The 19,009-nt window shown below is 38.9% G+C and overlaps 2 protein-coding genes across 2 annotated transcripts in view; one reads left to right on the top strand and one right to left on the bottom strand.

Annotated features, from left to right (window-relative positions):
* The window catches only part of LOC139723235 (uncharacterized), a 49,258-nt gene extending 47,347 nt beyond the window's left edge, over nt 1–1,911 (bottom strand). The window contains exon 1 of the mRNA XM_071634494.1: nt 1,816–1,911. Coding sequence (XP_071490595.1) covers nt 1,816–1,858 — 43 coding nt within the window. The 5' untranslated portion in view covers nt 1,859–1,911. The remainder of the gene's footprint in view (nt 1–1,815) is intronic.
* Nucleotides 1,912–2,496: 585 nt separating this feature from the next.
* On the top strand, nt 2,497–17,457 carry LOC139723234 (probable inactive tRNA-specific adenosine deaminase-like protein 3). Its single transcript, XM_071634493.1, has 11 exons — nt 2,497–2,573; nt 6,362–6,454; nt 7,279–7,333; nt 9,920–10,008; nt 10,289–10,505; nt 11,499–11,610; nt 13,146–13,299; nt 14,223–14,236; nt 14,300–14,327; nt 16,563–16,665; nt 17,283–17,457. The coding sequence occupies exons 1-11, from the start codon at nt 2,531–2,533 to the stop codon at nt 17,455–17,457; spliced, it is 1,083 nt and encodes a 360-aa protein (XP_071490594.1). The 5' UTR covers nt 2,497–2,530.
* The last annotated feature ends 1,552 nt before the right edge of the window (nt 17,458–19,009 follow it).

Raw genomic sequence — 19,009 nt, 5'->3', positions numbered from 1 at the left:
TTAAATATTTCCCATTTTCATTGTTACCCTTCGAATATCTTGTCAGTTATTACAGCGTTATTCCGCACATTTCCTAGGCATACGTTCACATTTTGGAGCAAAACTTGACAACTTTTGCAGGCGTACCAGAACTTTGTTTGGGCTTTAACTTGTAATCTACTCTCAAATTTATTCAGTGTGTTTAGTAGTAGACAGCCCATTTTTAACGTTAGATATGTGACATCCATTCATTATCATTAAAATCCCTGTACGTCAGTCCGGGAAACCCGCTCATGAGGACCGCCCCCGCGTACGAGGATGGTCCCTCCTCATGAGGACCTCCCCCCGCCTCATGAGGCCCCCCGGGGAACGCCTCATGAGGCCCCCCATTCACTTCTTATTCATCTCACATCTGACGTATAAATTGTCGCAACTTTGCACGGTGATTTTTTGTTACACACACATGTCCACTATCCATGATGAAAAGAAGAAAAAATCCTGTCTGTTTTTTTTTTTTTTAAATCGAGTTTTAATCACCCGATGCAGAGCGCCCATCAAAACACGGGCGCCAGCGCGTTCGCACAATGCAAGACTGCCGCACCTAGCGGCCTGATCCGACTAAATATTTTCGATGCTTTTTTCTGCGGCTCTCACCTCTCCGCGCACGAATCAGCCTCGTGAAGCTGAAGTCTGACATCTTTTTACACAAATTTGTAACGAGAAAAATTAAATCAGTACTAACCTGATCTTGTCCATATATTCCAAATTACTATTCCACACTGATAGAGTAGGTGGGTAGATGACATACTCCAGTTTGTTAGCAAAATAATCACTTTGTAGGTATGACGAGTTCACTTTCTTCGTCAATTCCGCCCACGATTCCGCCGTTTGGGCGCTTTTTCTGGAATCATCCCGCGACGCGACGTACGTCGCATCACATCACGCATCCAGCACATACTAAGTACCAGACTGGTATGTGCTGGATGCGTGATGTGATGCGACGTACGTCGCGTCGCGGGATGATTCCAGAGAAAGCGCCCAAACGGTAAGCGGGCGGCGGAATCGTGGGCGGAATTGACGAAGAAAGTGAACTCGTCATACCTACAAAGTGATTATTTTGCTAACAAACTGGAGTATGTCATCTACCCACCTACTCTATCAGTGTGGAATAGTAATTTGGAATATATGGACAAGATCAGGTTAGTACTGATTTAATTTTTCTCGTTACGAATTTGTGTAAAAAGATGTCAGACTTCAGCTTCACGAGGCTAATTCGTGCGCGGAGAGGTGAGAGCCGCAGAAAAAAGCATCGAAAATATTTAGTCGGATCAGGCCGCTAGGTGCGGCAGTCTTGCATTGTGCGAACGCGCTGGCGCCCGTGTTTTGATGGGCGCTCTGCATCGGGTGATTAAAACTTGATTTAAAAAAAAAAAAACAGACAGGATTTTTTCTTCTTTTCATCATGGATAGTGGACATGTGTGTGTAACAAAAAATCACCGTGCAAAGTTGCGACAATTTATACGTCAGATGTGAGATGAATAAGAAGTGAATGGGGGGCCTCATGAGGCGTTCCCCGGGGGGCCTCATGAGGCGGGGGGAGGTCCTCATGAGGAGGGACCATCCTCGTACGCGGGGGCGGTCCTCATGAGCGGGTTTCCCGGACTGACGTAGGACGTTACTTAGGCCTAACACTAACAGTTAGCTTGTAGTTGTACTACACCCACCCTCAGCCCTTGTCCTTGTACAGAAGTTGTAGTTTACATTTTACGACCGTATTCCTCGTCACAACCAACGGCTTAGTCGGCTACAATAAGAAACAATCACTTGATACTTACCGGATACACTCGCTTTAGTGACCCGTTGAACAATCGCTCTCATCCTGAAAACGTTCAGTCTATAGTCAGCAATTCAACACCGTTATTTAGCAGCACAATTTCCAGTCAAAAGACCGTCTGTTCATCCCCGTTTTAGTTCTGCCGTGTCCTTTCCTTACGCAAACATACCGTGTACAAATTTATAGGCACTAGAACTATAGCTACGTAGATTTAACGCGACGATCGCGGAACAACAACACACGGTCGACGGTCGGTCTATCATGTACAGCTTGATAGTGTATATCCATAGAGCATTTCACAGCTTGTAGACGCAACGCCAGCCAGTCGCGCTGGCGCTATGCTAGCTTGCAGCACGGGAAACCTTGCACGCTTTTTACGCACTGAACCAAACTACTCGTAACTACACGCAACTCTGTCCGCATCATCCACATGCACAGAACTCACACTCTGCATCTGCTCCTCTTCTTGTGTGGCCAATAGTTCCATACTCTCACGCCATTTTAGGAATTAGATCTCTAAATAAAAAATCAAAATCTTGTGATATGTACAGAAAAAAATTAATTATAGTTTTTGTATTTTGTTTGGTGAAATTGGTTTAAAAATTCAACTTTTAACCAAAAAATAGTTAATATGAGTAATATCAATCTTGGTTCATCGCGGTTGTCGATTGTTGAATGTTGACGAGCGAAATTTTCGTCGAAAACATGATTGAGTGATGAACACGGAAACATTTTTGCAGAAGAGGAAAGAAAATACTGGTAATTACATTTAATCAATATAAATTTGCTGTTTGGTTTTGTTTGCAGTTTTACTTACTTACCAAACTTTGTTATTTTGTTTGTCTATGATTGTAGTACCATCCTCCAGACTGGAAGTCCACAGAAACTCATTTTTTCCCCGCACAATTAAAGCATGGAATGAACTTCCTTCTTCCGTAATCACACAAACGGATTCTGCTAAATTTAAGGAGATGTTATTAAATGGAATAATTGTTTAAATGTCCACCCTCCGGCACCTCCAGTCAAAACTCCAGTAGGAGTATTCAGGAGGACCTCAACCAAGTACCAAGTACCAGGTACTTTTAACACCTGCCTCCTTATCTTAGTCCCATATGTGCTAGTTTACGTATCGTAAAGTTAACAGGGGTCGCATTCGGGATCGGATCGGAGACCCTCCAGATTCTCTCCCTTAAGCGGTGGCCGGTATTATGGTAAGGCCGTTGTGTGTGCAAGCCACACAACATGAAGCCCATGTGGGCATTACACTAAACCATGCACAGTTAATAATAATATGACCCACTGATGACCACAGCAACAAGCACACACGCACATGCGCTACATTACAACAAGCAAAGTAAAAAAAAGGTGATAAAAAAGAGCAGTCTCAATATTGCCATCTGGCAAATGCAACATCAGGTCAAACCTTACTAATTTATATTTTGATCTACAAAATAACCCTTCTTAGATTTCACAGTACCAAGAGACACAATAGAGTGACAACACACCCTCAGTATTCGGTCATTTAGATTTAAGCTTAAATTATGCAATTTTTAAACTAAAATAAATTTGATACATATACTATAACATACATCTTATCTACAGCAATGCCAATATATGTGAAATATATCAATTTCTTTAATCTCAATTTTCATTTTGTTAAAATCTCACAAAATTGCTCAAGATCCCAAAATATATCACCTTGAAAATCCCACAGAATACGGTCACCGCAACCAGTATTTGGTCACGTGATGTGTGCGTTCAAAGTCAATGCATGTTCACGCTTTTTCGGTGACCCGTACTCTTTAAAACTGGGCTTAATCCGCTGGCGCTTTTGGAAAGTCGCACAGATTCTGCACTTTTGATGGTGAAATTTTGGATTTTGGATGGATTTATGGAGGAGGCTAAGGGAGTTTTCTGTTGTGAATGAGTGTGCAAGTATGTGAATTGATGTGATTTGCATGTGTTGTGACAGTAGAACTTACTGGCTGGTGATTGCTGTAAAACATGATATATTCGCGGCACGAAATTTTTGCGAATTGGAGCCGACAGCCTTTTTCGTGGCATTAGATTTTCGCATATTGCCACTGGCGTTCAATGCATTTAGCGTAGAGAAGAAATTTCGCGTGCATTTTAATTTCACAAATCTTGGCGCTCGCGAAATTTGCGAAATTAAAATGCACATGAACATTTCTCATTTTACAGTCGTGATAAGTGACCGAATACTGGTACTCTTACCCTACTGTACATATTATTAGGTCACGATGCCTTTATATACTACTGTACGAGCTGAAATTTTCGCATACAGATATTTTCGTGATTTGCTACTTGGGGGACATTTTCGCGTGTTGTTAATTTCACGGTTGCCAGGATCTAATTGAACTTAGTTATTCACGCGTTGTTATTTTCACATGTTGTTATTTTCGCAGTTCAATGGCGATTCGCGAAATTCGCGAAAATAAAACCACCGCGAAAATTTCAGCTCGTACAGTAAGTACCTAGTCTACCCTATCCGTATCGGTATTCGTACTGTCAATGTGGAGAATGAGGCAGCACTGCACTGTTATAGTGAAAACGTAGTTCTGTCACTTCTGGTAAGGGTTTGAGAACCTATCTTCTTGCACAAAATCATATTTGCTTACACTCCATTGAAAGATTCTACCAAGAAACTTCCAATATGTACCTGGCTGACATGATTTGCTGGGATGATGAGTTGTTCGGAGTATTTTGAGAGCAAAAATAAAAGTTGTCAGTAGGTTCCATACTGACTCTTATTCCAGAAGGATCCAGGTTAACTCGGTCTCAGGAACAACTCGGCCCTTTTATATTTCAGACAATTTATATGCAGTTCGTGATCACCATATTCTATACATAGGCACATGTCCATTTTGTAGGCTCACCAAAGAGGTTCTTTGATGCGCTCATTGTATCAACTTGGCCCATAACTGTGACTAGCCAGAACGCGGAGTGCTCCCATAGTATTGTAACACTGTACAATCCAGAGGGACAACTCGGCCCCACCATCAAAGTGAGGCTGAGTTGTCCCCGAGTCCAAGTTAGCCTGACCCTGATTCAGTAAGTACTGAGATGCCAACATTTTTGGTTAAAATTTCGCATTTTCATTATTACCCAACAAATTTATTGTTATTACAGTGTTATTCCACACATTTCTAAGGCATTGTATGTGTACATTTTGGAGCGAAATTTGACAATTTGCAGGCGTACTAGAACTATGTTTTGCCTTTAACATGTTAACAACAATTGACAACATGCACATTTGATGCAACAACACTGATTGCAATGAACACAGTTTTCTCATATCCATGCCTCCTCCATAATATGCTGTCTGTCATACACAAACAAACACACTACATGCATAGTATGCACAAACAGGGAGAGTATAGGCCGCACCACTCCGTTGGGGAAGGTGACTCTCCATATTGCTCTCAAGGAGTGGTGAGTGGATGAGTATAGTGTACAATGTAGGAGCTGATGACTCTCAGTGTGACCACCTACGCTATGTCCTACTGCATAAAGGCAAAGGTTTAGACTGTGCAGTCAGCATAATCTATCTGGAATCGGTTGGAAAATAACCTTTCTTGGAAGGAAGTGAAATCTCTGCGATTATTTCTGAGGATTTACTTATCATTTTTAGACAGTAGTGATGGACAATGCAAGTGTTTCAGCCAGAATTTGCCCCAATAAAGCAATTTTTCTGATGAAGCGGTAGAAATATATACGTGTAATACACGTATGTGAAAAATTTGTGACATTAATTTTTTTGTTGCACTTTCAGGTGGTTTCCGATTAACAGATGAGCACTGTAATTTGGTTATTGAAGACACACATACACACACACACATCTATAATACATATGTGCACAGATGTGTATGAACACGCACACAAACACACAAGATACTGACAAACTGGAATACAGTCGTAATCTGTAGATGAAAAGAGAAACTCCTCTTCCTTGTCTGTATCTTAGCACCCTTCCCCTCTTCCACATCATTATCAGGATGAGCGATGCATGATGCAGTTCTAAACTATTATGAAAAGATGTCACTCAAAGGGGGAAAAAGCCACATATTCAGTTTCTGAGATTAACAAACCTTGTTTCATTTTCAGTTTAACAAACCTCATGTCATTTTCAGATTATTGAATTTCATTTCATTTTCAAATTAACATACCTTCAGAATAACAAACCTTTTTTTTTTTAATCAACAAACCTTCAGAATAACAGATGATACATTTTGTTATTCATATTTGAATTAACAAATCTTCAGAATTTAACAAAATAATGGCACAAATATTCAGATATAAACTCTTTTTCACTTTCAGATTAACTAACCTCATGTATGGGGAGTCTGTGCTCCCGATTGACAACTGTCAGAATAAGTACTACCTTATTTCATTTTTGTTAATAATGTTCAAACCTTCTGAATAATTTACATCACCCATATCTATGCTATTAGATCATTCATATTTGTCATAGCAACTCTGTTTCTTGTTATCATCGTTGACATTATTTGTTATGTAATTTGTGACAGACAAAACCTGTATTGGAGGCACAGTGCATGATGAACAGATGTCCATAATACCAGTGCTACCTGACCATGCAACATCAAAAATTATTCCATTGGGTATGTATTCAATATTCTAGTCGCTATTGATGTGTGAAATCAGTGCAATTTCAGTATAGCCAAGGATTATGTTTTTCTTCTTGAAAGGTCCATCCATTATGTACAAATAGATGTAATGCATTAACCAGAGACTTTTAAAAACCAGCGTATACCAAACATTCATGAAAAGATACCCAGTAAGCCTCCCTAGCTCAGAGACAGCAAATTCAGATATAGTGTACAAGTTATGTCCATTGCATTGCATTACCACTATCATGGGCATGTTTGTTGAATGCAAACAATATCAATTGTTCCATTTTTGTAGGGACTATAAAAAGAGTTTACGTTTACTTTTGAATCACAGTCTTCAAAGGAGAGGTAAATACCAGTATAAGAATTGTCAGGATGTGCAGATCCATATCAAACATGCGTCTTTGCGGTTTTGATAAATTTCAGCGGTAGACTGTGGCCAAATATGATTTGCAATAAAGCAGTCATTTTACCCATCAAAATATTAAAAGGACAAGTCCACCTTCAATTAAGAGAATGCAGCAATACTACCAGAACACTTCGGTGAAATATTGGGGAAAATCAGACAATCTGTTCAAAGTTACCAATTTTTTATTTAAAAGTTTCTGTGTAGTCACTGCTGGATGAGAAGAATGCAACATGCGTAGAACGATGTAAGGGAAATATAAAGAGAATTACACTTTGAAATTTCATTTTATGAAAAGAAAAATATGTTGATTTGTCTTTATATTTTCTTTATGATGTGTGTTCATAATCACATACTATATGTGTGTTTTTTTAATTAATAGATAGATTTTTACTGTCTTACCCCTCAGTTCCTGTCTATGCAGCTTCAGTACTAAATAAAAAGAAAACAAATGATCTCCTCAGGTAAGATACTATCACCTGTTTTATCATATCAATTATACAATGTGGCACTCATATTTTTTTTTTATGCCTTGTGAAGATGACTTGTGTTCATGATTTTAAGGCTTTGTATTGAAGTTAGTTTTTATCAGACATCATAGTAGTTTGTTGTTGTTTTTTATGCCTCTGCAATAAATTAAAAAATCATTTAAACACAAACTTTCCTTAACTTTCCTTTGATAGTGATCAAGTATTTGTTTGGAGCAGAGTAGCTATTGCAATTTGCTTGAATTGTATATTTTATCATTATATATTATACATTTGTACATGGTACTTAATTGCTTGATGTAACATTTGCCAGCAGAGCCGAGTTAGTATAAAAGAATAATTCTTCTGTATTAAATGCAATTGGACTCACTGCATGTTCTTTGCACAGTCTCTTCAACAACAATGTTCAGGCACATTATTGGTCTTGTAATTTTAAAATGTTCACATGCCAATGAGGTATTTGCTGCTTTTCTTTGAGTTCTGTGAAGAGAAATTCAAGATATGATTCATACTGTTTTCAGAATGTATTCAAGTAGGATAGAGTAAAAAGAGGCCTGAGCTTTCAATCCTAGCAGAATCTTCATCGGAGGCAAAATGACGAACAGGCAGGGAAAGCAATTACATGATATAAGGACTACACGAGACAAGAACAGTCAGAGGAGGGCTAGGGACACAGAACAAAGAAAACAAAAGGGAAGGGTTGGAAGTCGTAGGCAAGGGAGCCCAACAAGTAGGAGAGGAGGATCAGGAGGATGGACAGAGAAAAGATGGAGGAGGGTCAGTGAAGACCCCCAGAATCAAAGAGGGCAACCTAGATGAAGGATAATGATGAATAGGAAGGTCTGCATTTACTTTGTTATCTTTTATAACTTGCATTTGTAACTTGCATCTCACTTTCATTTTGTTGCCTTTTCTTAGTACACAGGGTTAGGGCACGCTGATTGTTTAGCCCCCCCCCCCCCCCCCCCCCCCCTCATGCTGTTGCTATCTCACTCTTGTCCTTTCTTTATCCTTTTGTTGTTCTTTATCTCGTCTCATGTTGCCTCCCAATTCATCTTTGTCCTTTATAGGTTTCAACCCCCCCCTTTGATCCTTGTGATTACCACTGACCCTCCTCTGCCTTTTGTCTGTCCACCCTCCTGCATTAGTCCCCTTCCCTTTAACTGTTGGGCTCCTTGCCCATAACTTCCAACCCTTCCCTTTTGTTTTCGTTTTTTTTTTTTCTGTGTCCCTAGCCCTCCCTTGATTGTTCTTGTTGTGTGTAGTCCTTGTATGTGATTGCTTTCCCAGCCTATTTTGTCATTTTGCCTCTGACAAAGGTTCTTCTAGGATCAAAAACTCGGGCCCCTTTTGTTTCCATTTTACTCCATTGGTTCACTGCTATTGAATGTGCAGTTTTCAGCAGCTTTTTTTTTTTTTTTTTTTTGCTACAAAATGTATTAAGTTTATACATTTTGCATGTGACTTTTGTCTGTTTTTGCACCTTATTGATTCATTTACCTATGTTCAGTGCTTATTGCTTCTAAATTATCAGATCTACTGTCTATTGATAGTTAGTACAGTACTGACCACACTCAGGCAAATGCAATAGGTTTAAACTAGCTGAATTATCATAAATGCATGTGCAGTGGATGCAACTGGATGATTGTGCATGCCGGGGCCAGTAATGTATCGCTCAACGTTACAGACTTTGCATCAAGGGATCTACAAATTGTATAATTACAGAGCATCAACTTGGCATGATATTGCACAGATGTCATCATTTTGCAGTGTGGGTAGGCATTTTCGATACAAAAAATATTTGGGATATATGTTTCATGAGTTGTTATCTGTCATATAGCGAAAAGAAAAATATGCCCGGTAGGCTGTACCCTTTGAATGTTTTAGATAAATGCTCTGTTGTGTTTCCAGTACATCTTAAATCTGAATGGGCTGGGAAAAAAAAAAGAGACATCTTTTTGGTTGGATTGATTGATTGATATGTTGTATGGTTTAGGAAAGTTTTTGAAGGATGTATAGCTTGAGCTGGAGGTTGTATGGAAGGTTCTGGATTAGTGTAGCTGATGATGTTTATTATTTTATGATAATGCAATATGTTGAGAAGTTAGAGGAGATTGAATCAGATCAGAGTAAGAATATTTCGTTTGTGTTTTTTTTTTTTTTTTTTATTTAGTGATTACAGATAAATGATTTGCAGGATTTTTTTATATTGTGCCCCAAAGATATGAAAATAAATCACTTATGATAGTTTTCTTTGTATTCACAGTTAAAAAAAGAATATATATTAATAGGTTGAATGTTTGAAAATTGATGTTGATATAAGATATGCTATGTAATGATTTTTTCTGTTTTATAATGTTGGCAAAAATATTTGTACCTCTTTTATGTTTTTATGCCATTCGAATGCTGTTCATGTACAAATGTAATTGTGTATTTTTTTTTTGTAAAAAGAATGTGAACAAAACAAATATCCATGATATGAACAATAAAGACTGAAATAAAATGAAATGAATTGGAATGAAATCTCTTCTTTGCCCTTCCATTGTTTACATCTCTCTTTAGGAAGTTCTCAAGCTTGTTCTCGCTGGAAGGACTCTCCCATATAAAGCGTGTTCGCAAGGTGTGCATCACCGATGACTCTGGTGAAAGAGGTATGCTCCCTAAACTTCTGTTGTAGAGTATGTTTTGTTTTGTTCTTCTGGCATGAAACTTTCTCATGAATTGGCAACTGGCATGCATTGCATTGTACAGACAAAAACTTTTCACACGCATTTTATTTCTAGAAAACTTGGCTCCTCATGTTGTATAATGTAATTTGGTTACAATGTATTAGAAATTTTCCCGCATTTTCTCAGAAACTTTATCTCTTAGTTGTTTGTCTTGATTTCATTTCTTTTCAACTTTTTCATTCTTTCTTTTTTAATGTCAAAGATGAGCTGCAGATCATTCTGTGCAAGGCAGACCAGGTGTCACCTTCACAGTCTGGTCAGATTGGCCTGGAGGACATCCTGGGAGATATCAGCGACATACAGCCTGGTCTCCTTGGGCAACCAGTCCTTGCGCAGGTCGCAAGGACACCGCCGCAGACCAGGGCCCAGTTTGAGGAAGCCCGGCATCACTGGCCCACCGCCTTCCATGAGGACAAAGAGTGAGTATCCTCCCTCTCACCACCTCCACCACCTCCACCACTACCACTGTTATGTGCTTGTTGTTCCTGGGCCTGGCTGCTAGGGGGTAAAAACTGAGTGAATTGGCATTTCATTCAAGAAATCTTTGCTTTAAAGGTGCTCTCTTATATTTTTGTGAAGGAAAAAACCTACAACCTGATAATGATCCTTCCATTGAATGTCTGACACAAAACATAAGTCTTGAGTGAAGCTTTGAAGAAGTGCTCCAGATTGTCAATTTCACAGAGAAATGATTGGAGGGAGTTCCACAGGAGAGGCAAATGGCTTGTCTCCACATTCCTTGAGATGTGTAACGGGCATCTGGAGAGTAAGGCCAGATGAACAAAGTCAAGGGCTGGGATGACGCTGCTCAATCAGGGATGACAGATATCCCAGGGCCTGACCATGAATGGCCTTTAGAATAAAGATGAACCATAGGATCTTGAAATCAGTTCTGTTCTTTACAGGAAGTCAATGCATCTCAACCAGAACAGGAGTGATGTGATTTTTACTTCCTAAGCCCAGTGAGCAAATGTGCTGCTGCATTCTATACTGCTTGAAGACTGTTCAAGGTTGCAGAAGGAAGGCCAGCTAGGAGATGATTAGTTCTCTTTCAAAAATTGACATCACTTTTGTGTCAGTTCCACTTTTCTTTTGTGTATTGTGTATATTTTGGTTGTCACAGAGGATAAAGACAGTGGCAGATGCATGTCTTGTTGGAACGTAGACTTCTCATGATCCATGCTCTGTAATGTCTGTCACACATGTGAAACTTGGGATGATCTGCTGATTTGGTCATATTGTGTATGAGTATAAATAGAATCTGTCGTGTACAGCGGAACTGTCTGTCTGTTTTTTGTGAGAAATTCTGGAAAGTTGATATCCTCTTTACCTTTATTGTGTTCCCTTTTCACAATAATGTCCACCTCTGCTCTGTTTATCATATATTATGATGTCTCTTTCCATGCACACAGATTATCAAAGTTGATATCGGGACAACTGTTCTCCGAGGCAGATAAGGTTAGCATCAGAACCCACATTCAGTCCGCCTTGGATATGACATTGCTTAGACCCAGTGCTGGGAAGGTATGTAAGACAAACTATGTCTCAGTTAATCAGTTTATTGTAGTATAATGATTGACTAAACATACACCAGTAGTTTGGAGCAGTGTTGGTCCCAGTACTGTCCAAATCTTAGAGGTCTACACCAAATATATGTGTATGTAGTATCATTTTTTGAATGCATTATTGAAAGTCTGCTGTCATTATTGCACTGAATATGCTGTAGTGTAGTGGGTATTTGTTCTCAGTGGCAACCTACCCACATGTGTTGTTATCTTTTATGACTATTATGACATACCACATGTGAAAAGGACTCATATTGTGCAAGTGGTTAAGAAATGGCAGCATAAGTTAGAGTGTCATTTTGAAGTGTATTGCAGGAAACAGATTTGTCTATCTGCCCATCTCAAAAGTCTGTGCATTGTCTTCATGATAATGAATCTGCATTACGTACAGGCTTTTATATGTATATAGGCTATGTCAATCTACAGTTGTATACAGCAGAGCAGATACCTGAATGTTTGTTCCAAAGGCTTGATTTCATTACTATACTGTACTAACATTAACAATTGTATTCTAGAGACAATGGTTCCTTGACTTCATTGCGGTACCTGATTACTTTCACTGAAATTGGATTTCAAATTCCTGTCCACTTGTTTGTATTTGATTATTCATTAAATGTAGCAAGAAAACGCTGCTGAAAACTGCTTTAATAGTGATGAGCCAATGTTGTAAAATAGAGTCAAAAGGGCATGAGCTTTCGATCCTAGAAGAGTCTTCGTCAGAGGCAAAATATCAAACATGTAGGGTAAAAAGCAACCGCATACATACACAACAAGCACAGTCTGAGGAGGCTAGGGACAAAGAACCAAGAAAACATAGGGAGTGGGTTAGAAGTCAAAGGTAACGAACCAAGCAGGTATATAAAGGAAGGGGAGTTAAAGCACAGAGGTGATCAGACAAAAGGCAGAGGTGGGTCAGTCATGATCCCAAGGATCACAGTGGGCAACCTGTGAGAGATAAAGATGAATGAATATGGAGGCAACATCAAATGAGAGAAGGAGCAGCACAATGGTAAAGAATAGGAAAAGTGTGAAATAGCAACAGCAGGAGTAAAAAGGGAGGGTGGAGGTACTAGCAGTGAGCCCTAAACCTGGTGTACAAAGGTACTAGTTCAGAAGTCATACAAATTGTAGTCATTGATTAGTTGTGCTATCAAAAAATAAAATACCAATCTGATTTTGTTCGTATTTGCTAGACTTGCGACAAAATCCAGAAAGTGTCTTTGATCTGGAAATCACTTTGCAAATTCATTCCCCAAACCCCCAAACTCTGCCACATTGAAACTGAAGTATTTGTTGTTCTTGACATTTTCGCCATGGAAAAAGAAATAATTTGAAAGTGAAATGAAATGAAACAATTTCTGTGCGTATCTTTGTTTCTAGTGTAAATGTGACCCCTTTTCTTTCATGATCTTCACCAACTGGAAATACAGATGATAGACTTGAAAAAGAAAAATAATCATTGGTCCGGCTTTGACTCTCTGACCATTCTCCCAGGATGAGGCAGTGACTGGAGCTGTGATAGTGGATCCCGAGACTGACAGGATGATGGCAGTGACCTCAGACTGCCCTGCCTCAAGAGACCACCCCCTCCAGCATGCTGTCATGAAGTGCATTGACCTCATTGCCCACGGCCAAGGGGGCGGGGCCTGGCCCTTGACATCAGGTGCCCACATCAATCATATTGAGAGTGTGTCCATGCCATGAAATGATGTCATAATGGTGCAGTCAGCAGATACTAGTCAGCCATTGGATAGACAGGATTATGTGCTGGCAAAGTGTATGTGGCGTCCTTCTGTGGGCAGATTTTTTTTTTTTTTTTGAGGGGATATATTCTCAAAGATTAAAATTTGCATGTTCACTTGACAAATGATAAATTAGGAAAGCAGCATGTAAGATGGTCAGGGTGTGCAATTCAGTATACTGTATAAGTGTAATTTTTTAGTCAAAGGGGGCCTGAGCTTTTGATCCTAGTAGAAACTTCATCAGAGGCAAAATGACAAACAAATGGGGAAAGCAATCACACACAAGGACTACAGAGTGTACTATATAACAAGCACAGTCAGGGGGAGTGCTAGGGACAAATCTTGAACAAAGAAAACAAAAGGGATGGGTTGGAAGTCATGGGCCAAGAGCTGGACAGGCAAAGGAGGGGGATTAAAGCAGGAGGGTGGTCAGACAAAAGGCAAAGGAGGGTCAGTGGTGATCCCAAGGGTAAAGAATGAAGATGAATAGGAAAGCAATGTCAAACAAGATGAGGAACAACTGAGATATGAAATAAGGAAAAGAGAAAACAATCAGTGAGCCCTAACCTGGTGTACCAAGAAGAGGCAGCAAATATATTTTCATATATATGTTTTTTATATATCAAATATCATTTCACTCTTTCCCTTTCTTTATCCCTCTGTAGTTCCTTATCTTGTTTGATGTTGCCTCTCTATTCATTTTTATCCTTCATCAGTTGCCCCCTCTCCCTTGGTCCTGGGAATCATCATTGACCCTCCTCTGCCTTTTGTCTGCCCACCCTCCAGCTGTAATCCCCCTCCCTTTTAATACCTGTTGGGCTCCTTGCCCATGACTTTCGACCCTTCCCTTTTGTTTTCTTTGTTCTTTGTCCCTAGTCCTCCCTTGACTGTTCTTGTTGTTTGTAGTCCTTTGATGTGATTGCTTTCCCTGCCTGTTTGTCATTTTGTCTCTGAAGAAGATTCTGCTAAGATCAAAAGCTGAGGCCCCTTTTGACTCCATTTTACTCCAATGGCTCTCAACTGTTGGATAAGCAGTTTTCAGCAGTATTTTTATTTGTTTATTTATTTATTTTTATTTTTATTTATTTATTTTTTTATTTATTTATTTTTTTTTATTTATTTATTTTTTATTTTATTTTATTTTTTTTTTTTTGGGGGGGGGGGGGGGGGTTGTGTAAATTTTGATGCAGGCTTTCTCCAAGCAGTGAAAATATGTGACCCTGCATCACAAAACCAGCAAAAAGTCGCCAGACATGGATTTTTAGTTAAGGACAGATTCTGAAAGAGCAGACTCTAAGTTTTAAAATGATGTATAACTCAATTCAAATGGACTCTCCTAACCTATCTAAATACTGGAAAGAAAGCACACACTCTGGGAAAGCGTGAACCAAGAAAAGAGGCTCTGAAGTACAGGATCTAAGCTATTCAAGTGCTTAATCTTTACCAAGCTGTGCTAGCTGTGCATTGACAGGGACAAAACACAGGATGTAAACCACTGGAGCAACAACAGTAAAGGGATTATCAGATTAAGCTGAAATTGCGCATGTTCAATCAAGACATACTGTCCATGATTAATGTCAACTTTCAAAGCAGTAGCGTTATCCTGTCAAAAGTTATTTGACTTGAAATTGAAGAGTGTAATAGGGATTTTAAGAAATGAAAAGGGGCCTCTAAAACATACGTGAACATTCTACTCTCCCCCAAAATTGTTGTAGAAAAACTGCTGAAAACACACTTTGTCATTCATGTTATGATCCCAAATTAAGGTATAATGTAGAAGAAGGATAGCTCTTTCAGAAGATATGAAAAACTCAAGATTGACTCAGTTGACCCATTTCACCTTTTTTGAGCCCTCATGTAAAACAAGGGGTGCGACTTTTTGTCCCCGCCGAACGAGTTCGAGCAGGGGACTATGAAACGGGCTCCGTACGTGTGTGTGTCCGTGTGTCCGTGTGTCCGTCCGTGTGTGCGTCCGTGTGTGATCAAAATCTTCAATTTGCTACTTCTCTGTCATTTATGAGCCAATTTTGATTCTCTTTGCTTTATATGATAGCACTACATGGGAGCTTTGAAACTTCTACACAGAATTTCAGTCGTGACCTTTGAACTTGACCTTTGACCTATATTGTACATTTTGCTACAAAATGCTACCCCTTCGCCATTTCTAACCCGATTTCGATTCCGTTTGCTTTATGTGATGGCACTAGGTGAGGGCTTCAAAACTTCTACACAGAATTTTGACCTTTGACATCTTTGACCTTTGACCTTGATTTTTGACCTGTATTGTACATTTTGCTACAAAATGCTACTCCTTCGCCATTTCTAACCCGATTTCGATTCTGTTTGCTTTATGTGATGGCACTAGGTGAGGGCTTCAAAACTTCTACACAGAATTTTGACCTTTGACTTTTGACCTTTGACCTTGATTTTTTGACCTATATTGTACATTTTGCTACAAAATGCTACTCCTTCGCCATTTCTAACCCGATTTCGATTCCGTTTCCTTTATGTGATGGCACTAGGTGAGGGCTTCTAAACTTCTACACAGAATTTTGACCTTTGACTTCTTTGACCTTTGACCTTGATTTTTTACCTATATTGTACATTTTGCTACTAAATGCTACTTCCGGCGGGGACATATATTACGCACCGCGTAATTTCTACTTTTCCTTGTTGTTTGTTTTGTGGTGCACGGTCACATATGGTGACCAACATTTACTCCTACTCTGCTTTAGGTATGATGAGACATTTGATATCATAAGCATATAGTTGTTGGAATGTGAACATATTCAAAATATAAAGCAAAAATAGTGTTGCATTCTTTCATGCTGTGGTCACATTGTTTATTGCTGAAAGAGATGAATGTGTATGATGAACGTGTATAAAAGTAACCATGGGTCATTGATAATATTTTTGTCAAGATTGTAACCTTTGATAGTGAGCAATACATGGTATGTGTGATTAGAGAGTGAAAAAGAAAGAAGTATACATATTGAGTACAGTGATGTTTACAATGTCTACTTATCAACTTATGAAATTAAGAGATTGATACTTTGCCATCAATAAGTTAGTAGTCTGAGTGCTACAAAGCCAGCATTGATTTTTATCATTGGATGAGTATGATTAATAGCTATAATACATTTTTTTCTCCATTCTTGTAACACGTCAGGTGCAGCACTGGAATCATCCGTGACTGAGGACCAAATGTGTGTGGATACACCATACCTCTGCACTGGCTATGACCTTTATGTCACTCAGGAACCATGTGTTATGTAAGTTGTTGTTGTTTTTTGCATGACTTTAATAGGCTGCAAAATTTGGCTACAGTAGTGTCTGTGAGTGGCTGTGATTAAAGAGATTGTATTGAAAGAGAAGTAAATGAGTAAGACTTTCCATATTTCACACAATATTCATGGTTTTTTATCTCTCAAACAGATTTACTTGTCTGTTTTAGTAACTCTTTTTTTAAGAGTGTAGATTAATGCTCATTCATCAACAATTTTGTTTTTATCAGAGATTTTCCCCATAGAGAAAGAAAGAAAGTGAGAATATATATAGCTTGAACATTGGTTTGTAAATCAAGTAAGGTGCACATTGTAATAAAGAATCAGAAGGACATGAACTAGAACTGGACATGATCTAGGCTGTCTGCAGTGTAAAGGGTCCAGCTTGCATATGAAAAAGTTTGAGTGAAACTGGGAAACATAATCTGCAATGGCATTAATTATAGTCAATATCATCATCAAATAATTGTCAAAATCATGTTTTTGAAATTAAATCCATGTGAAATAGTAGCTTCATTCGAATTTGTCTCATAATGAAACCAAAATGAATTGATTGTGGAATCACTGCAGAATAGCGTGTGATATAATTTTCTGGTGTATTGCAGGTGTGCCATGGCATTGGTTCATTCCCGCATCAGGAGAGTCTTCTACGTTCACAGCCACCCAGAGGGCGCCCTTGGCAGTCGCTACAAGCTGCACACAGAAGCGGAACTCAATCACAGATACCACGTCTTCAGAGTAGTCCTGGGAAAGGGAGGGGACGGACTCGACCACAGGTAGCAGAGGTGGATGGGGGATCCGCCCCCTGTGATGGCACACCACACATCAGAGAGCGGAAGGTCTCTCTAATTATCAGCTAGACAGGTGCCGATGTGTTTGGCCCTTTCATGGTATTCAGAGGTGCCAGCTTTAGTGCATGCGTATGTGACATTCCCCATGAGATTCAAAGCTGTTTCACTACCTTGTTGCAGTAGTTGATAAGGTGTGTGTGTGTGTAGTCAGAACTCAAACTAGCTCACATTAATTCCATTCTTGAATACAAGACAAAATGGTTGGTACCATGTGGTATGCAGTAAGTAAAGAAAAAATGAGTGATTCCATCTAAAGCCAAGAAGAATGACATTTGTTTCTTGCCATGCTGCTGAAAGGGGTTATTTAACATACAACATCCTTGAATCACTATTTCAAACCTTGAAGTTAGAACATTCTGTGTACTACCCATCACCAAAGTCAGTTTTGCATTTCATGGTTTTGAAATAGTCAAAGCTTTTATATGAATGCATTCTTTCCACTCCAATTCTCAGTGGTAACCACTTCAGCAGTAACCCCACCATTACAGCTTTTGTGTGTCGTGTATACAGTGCAGTGCGTACCATGCGTACCAAATTCGACTGCAGCATTGCTTCCATAAAAGAAAATTAGATTCCTTTCATATTAAAGCTGGTATATTGTATAGGTAGGTAATTCAGACCATTCCTTAGAATGATAAAACTGGAAACTTTTTTATGATTGAGGGGGAAGCGATACTTTTAAGATTTCCAGTGAATTTATTCAGACTCTAACAAAATTTCAACAATTATTCTCAGTGTAAAAGAGTAGTGTATCCTCAAGAGGCACGGTTCATTTCTTTTTGAAAAAAAAACTGTGGTGCATTACTATATATCATACACAATTTAGGGAGAAATTATTATTCAACCATGCAAAATTTTGTGACATCTGCAAAAGGGATACAGTCAGGCAGCAGTGCACTGAAAATTGTTCTATTTGACAACCTTTAATTATATGCATGTACACAATTAACTAGCATGTAATGAGGTGAAACATAGTCCAAGGAGACTGTTGTTTGCTCTCTATAATTATGTAGTATAATTTTGATAGCAGTAAATTTGTGCGAAGCAGGAGGGTTGAGAAGAGTGGAATTACATCGAAATCAGATAATCAAAGTTGGATATGTGGAAAATAGAGACAAAAACCATGCTGTTTTGCAACATATTTTATGTCACTCAGATTTTTGGCTCTCGGCTCTAGATAGAAACTCGCAGACAGATGATCTCACTACATTTTAAAACAATTGAAGGTTAACTTGCTGTGAAGAAATTGAAGCCTGTTCCTTGATATATGTTGTAATTGTCCCAAAAATGTTGTGTCTAAAAATGTTCACTGACTAGATGTTTGGCCTGTTATAGACTCTGCTTCAGAAAGCCAGGAGCATACATGATGCCAATCAGTGCTTTCATCTCATCTCTTGGTGTATTATGAAACTAGGTGATCTTATCACTGTCAAGTGTGGCAGGATATCATGCAGCTCTTGTTATGCAGTTTTTTGATTATT

This window comes from Diadema antillarum, unplaced genomic scaffold (genome assembly GCF_040938485.1).
Source record: "Diadema antillarum isolate AM-2024a unplaced genomic scaffold, OU_Dant_1.0 scf00000183, whole genome shotgun sequence".
Classification (NCBI taxonomy): Eukaryota; Metazoa; Echinodermata; class Echinoidea; order Diadematoida; family Diadematidae; genus Diadema; species Diadema antillarum.
The sequence above is the reverse complement of the archived record's forward strand: the minus strand, read 5'-3'. Positions and strand labels throughout refer to the sequence as shown.

What these genes read in the sequence shown, in the direction of transcription:
- LOC139723234 (XM_071634493.1), top strand. Translation starts at nt 2,531, where the DNA reads ATGAACACGGAAACATTTTTGCAGAAGAGGAAAGAAAATACTG. An exon ending in GCCTTCCATGAGGACAAAGA is followed by an intron (nt 10,506 to 11,498) that starts GTGAGTATCCTC and finishes CCATGCACACAG; the next exon opens with ATTATCAAAGTTGATATCGG. An exon ending in TTAGACCCAGTGCTGGGAAG is followed by an intron (nt 11,611 to 13,145) that starts GTATGTAAGACA and finishes CCATTCTCCCAG; the next exon opens with GATGAGGCAGTGACTGGAGC.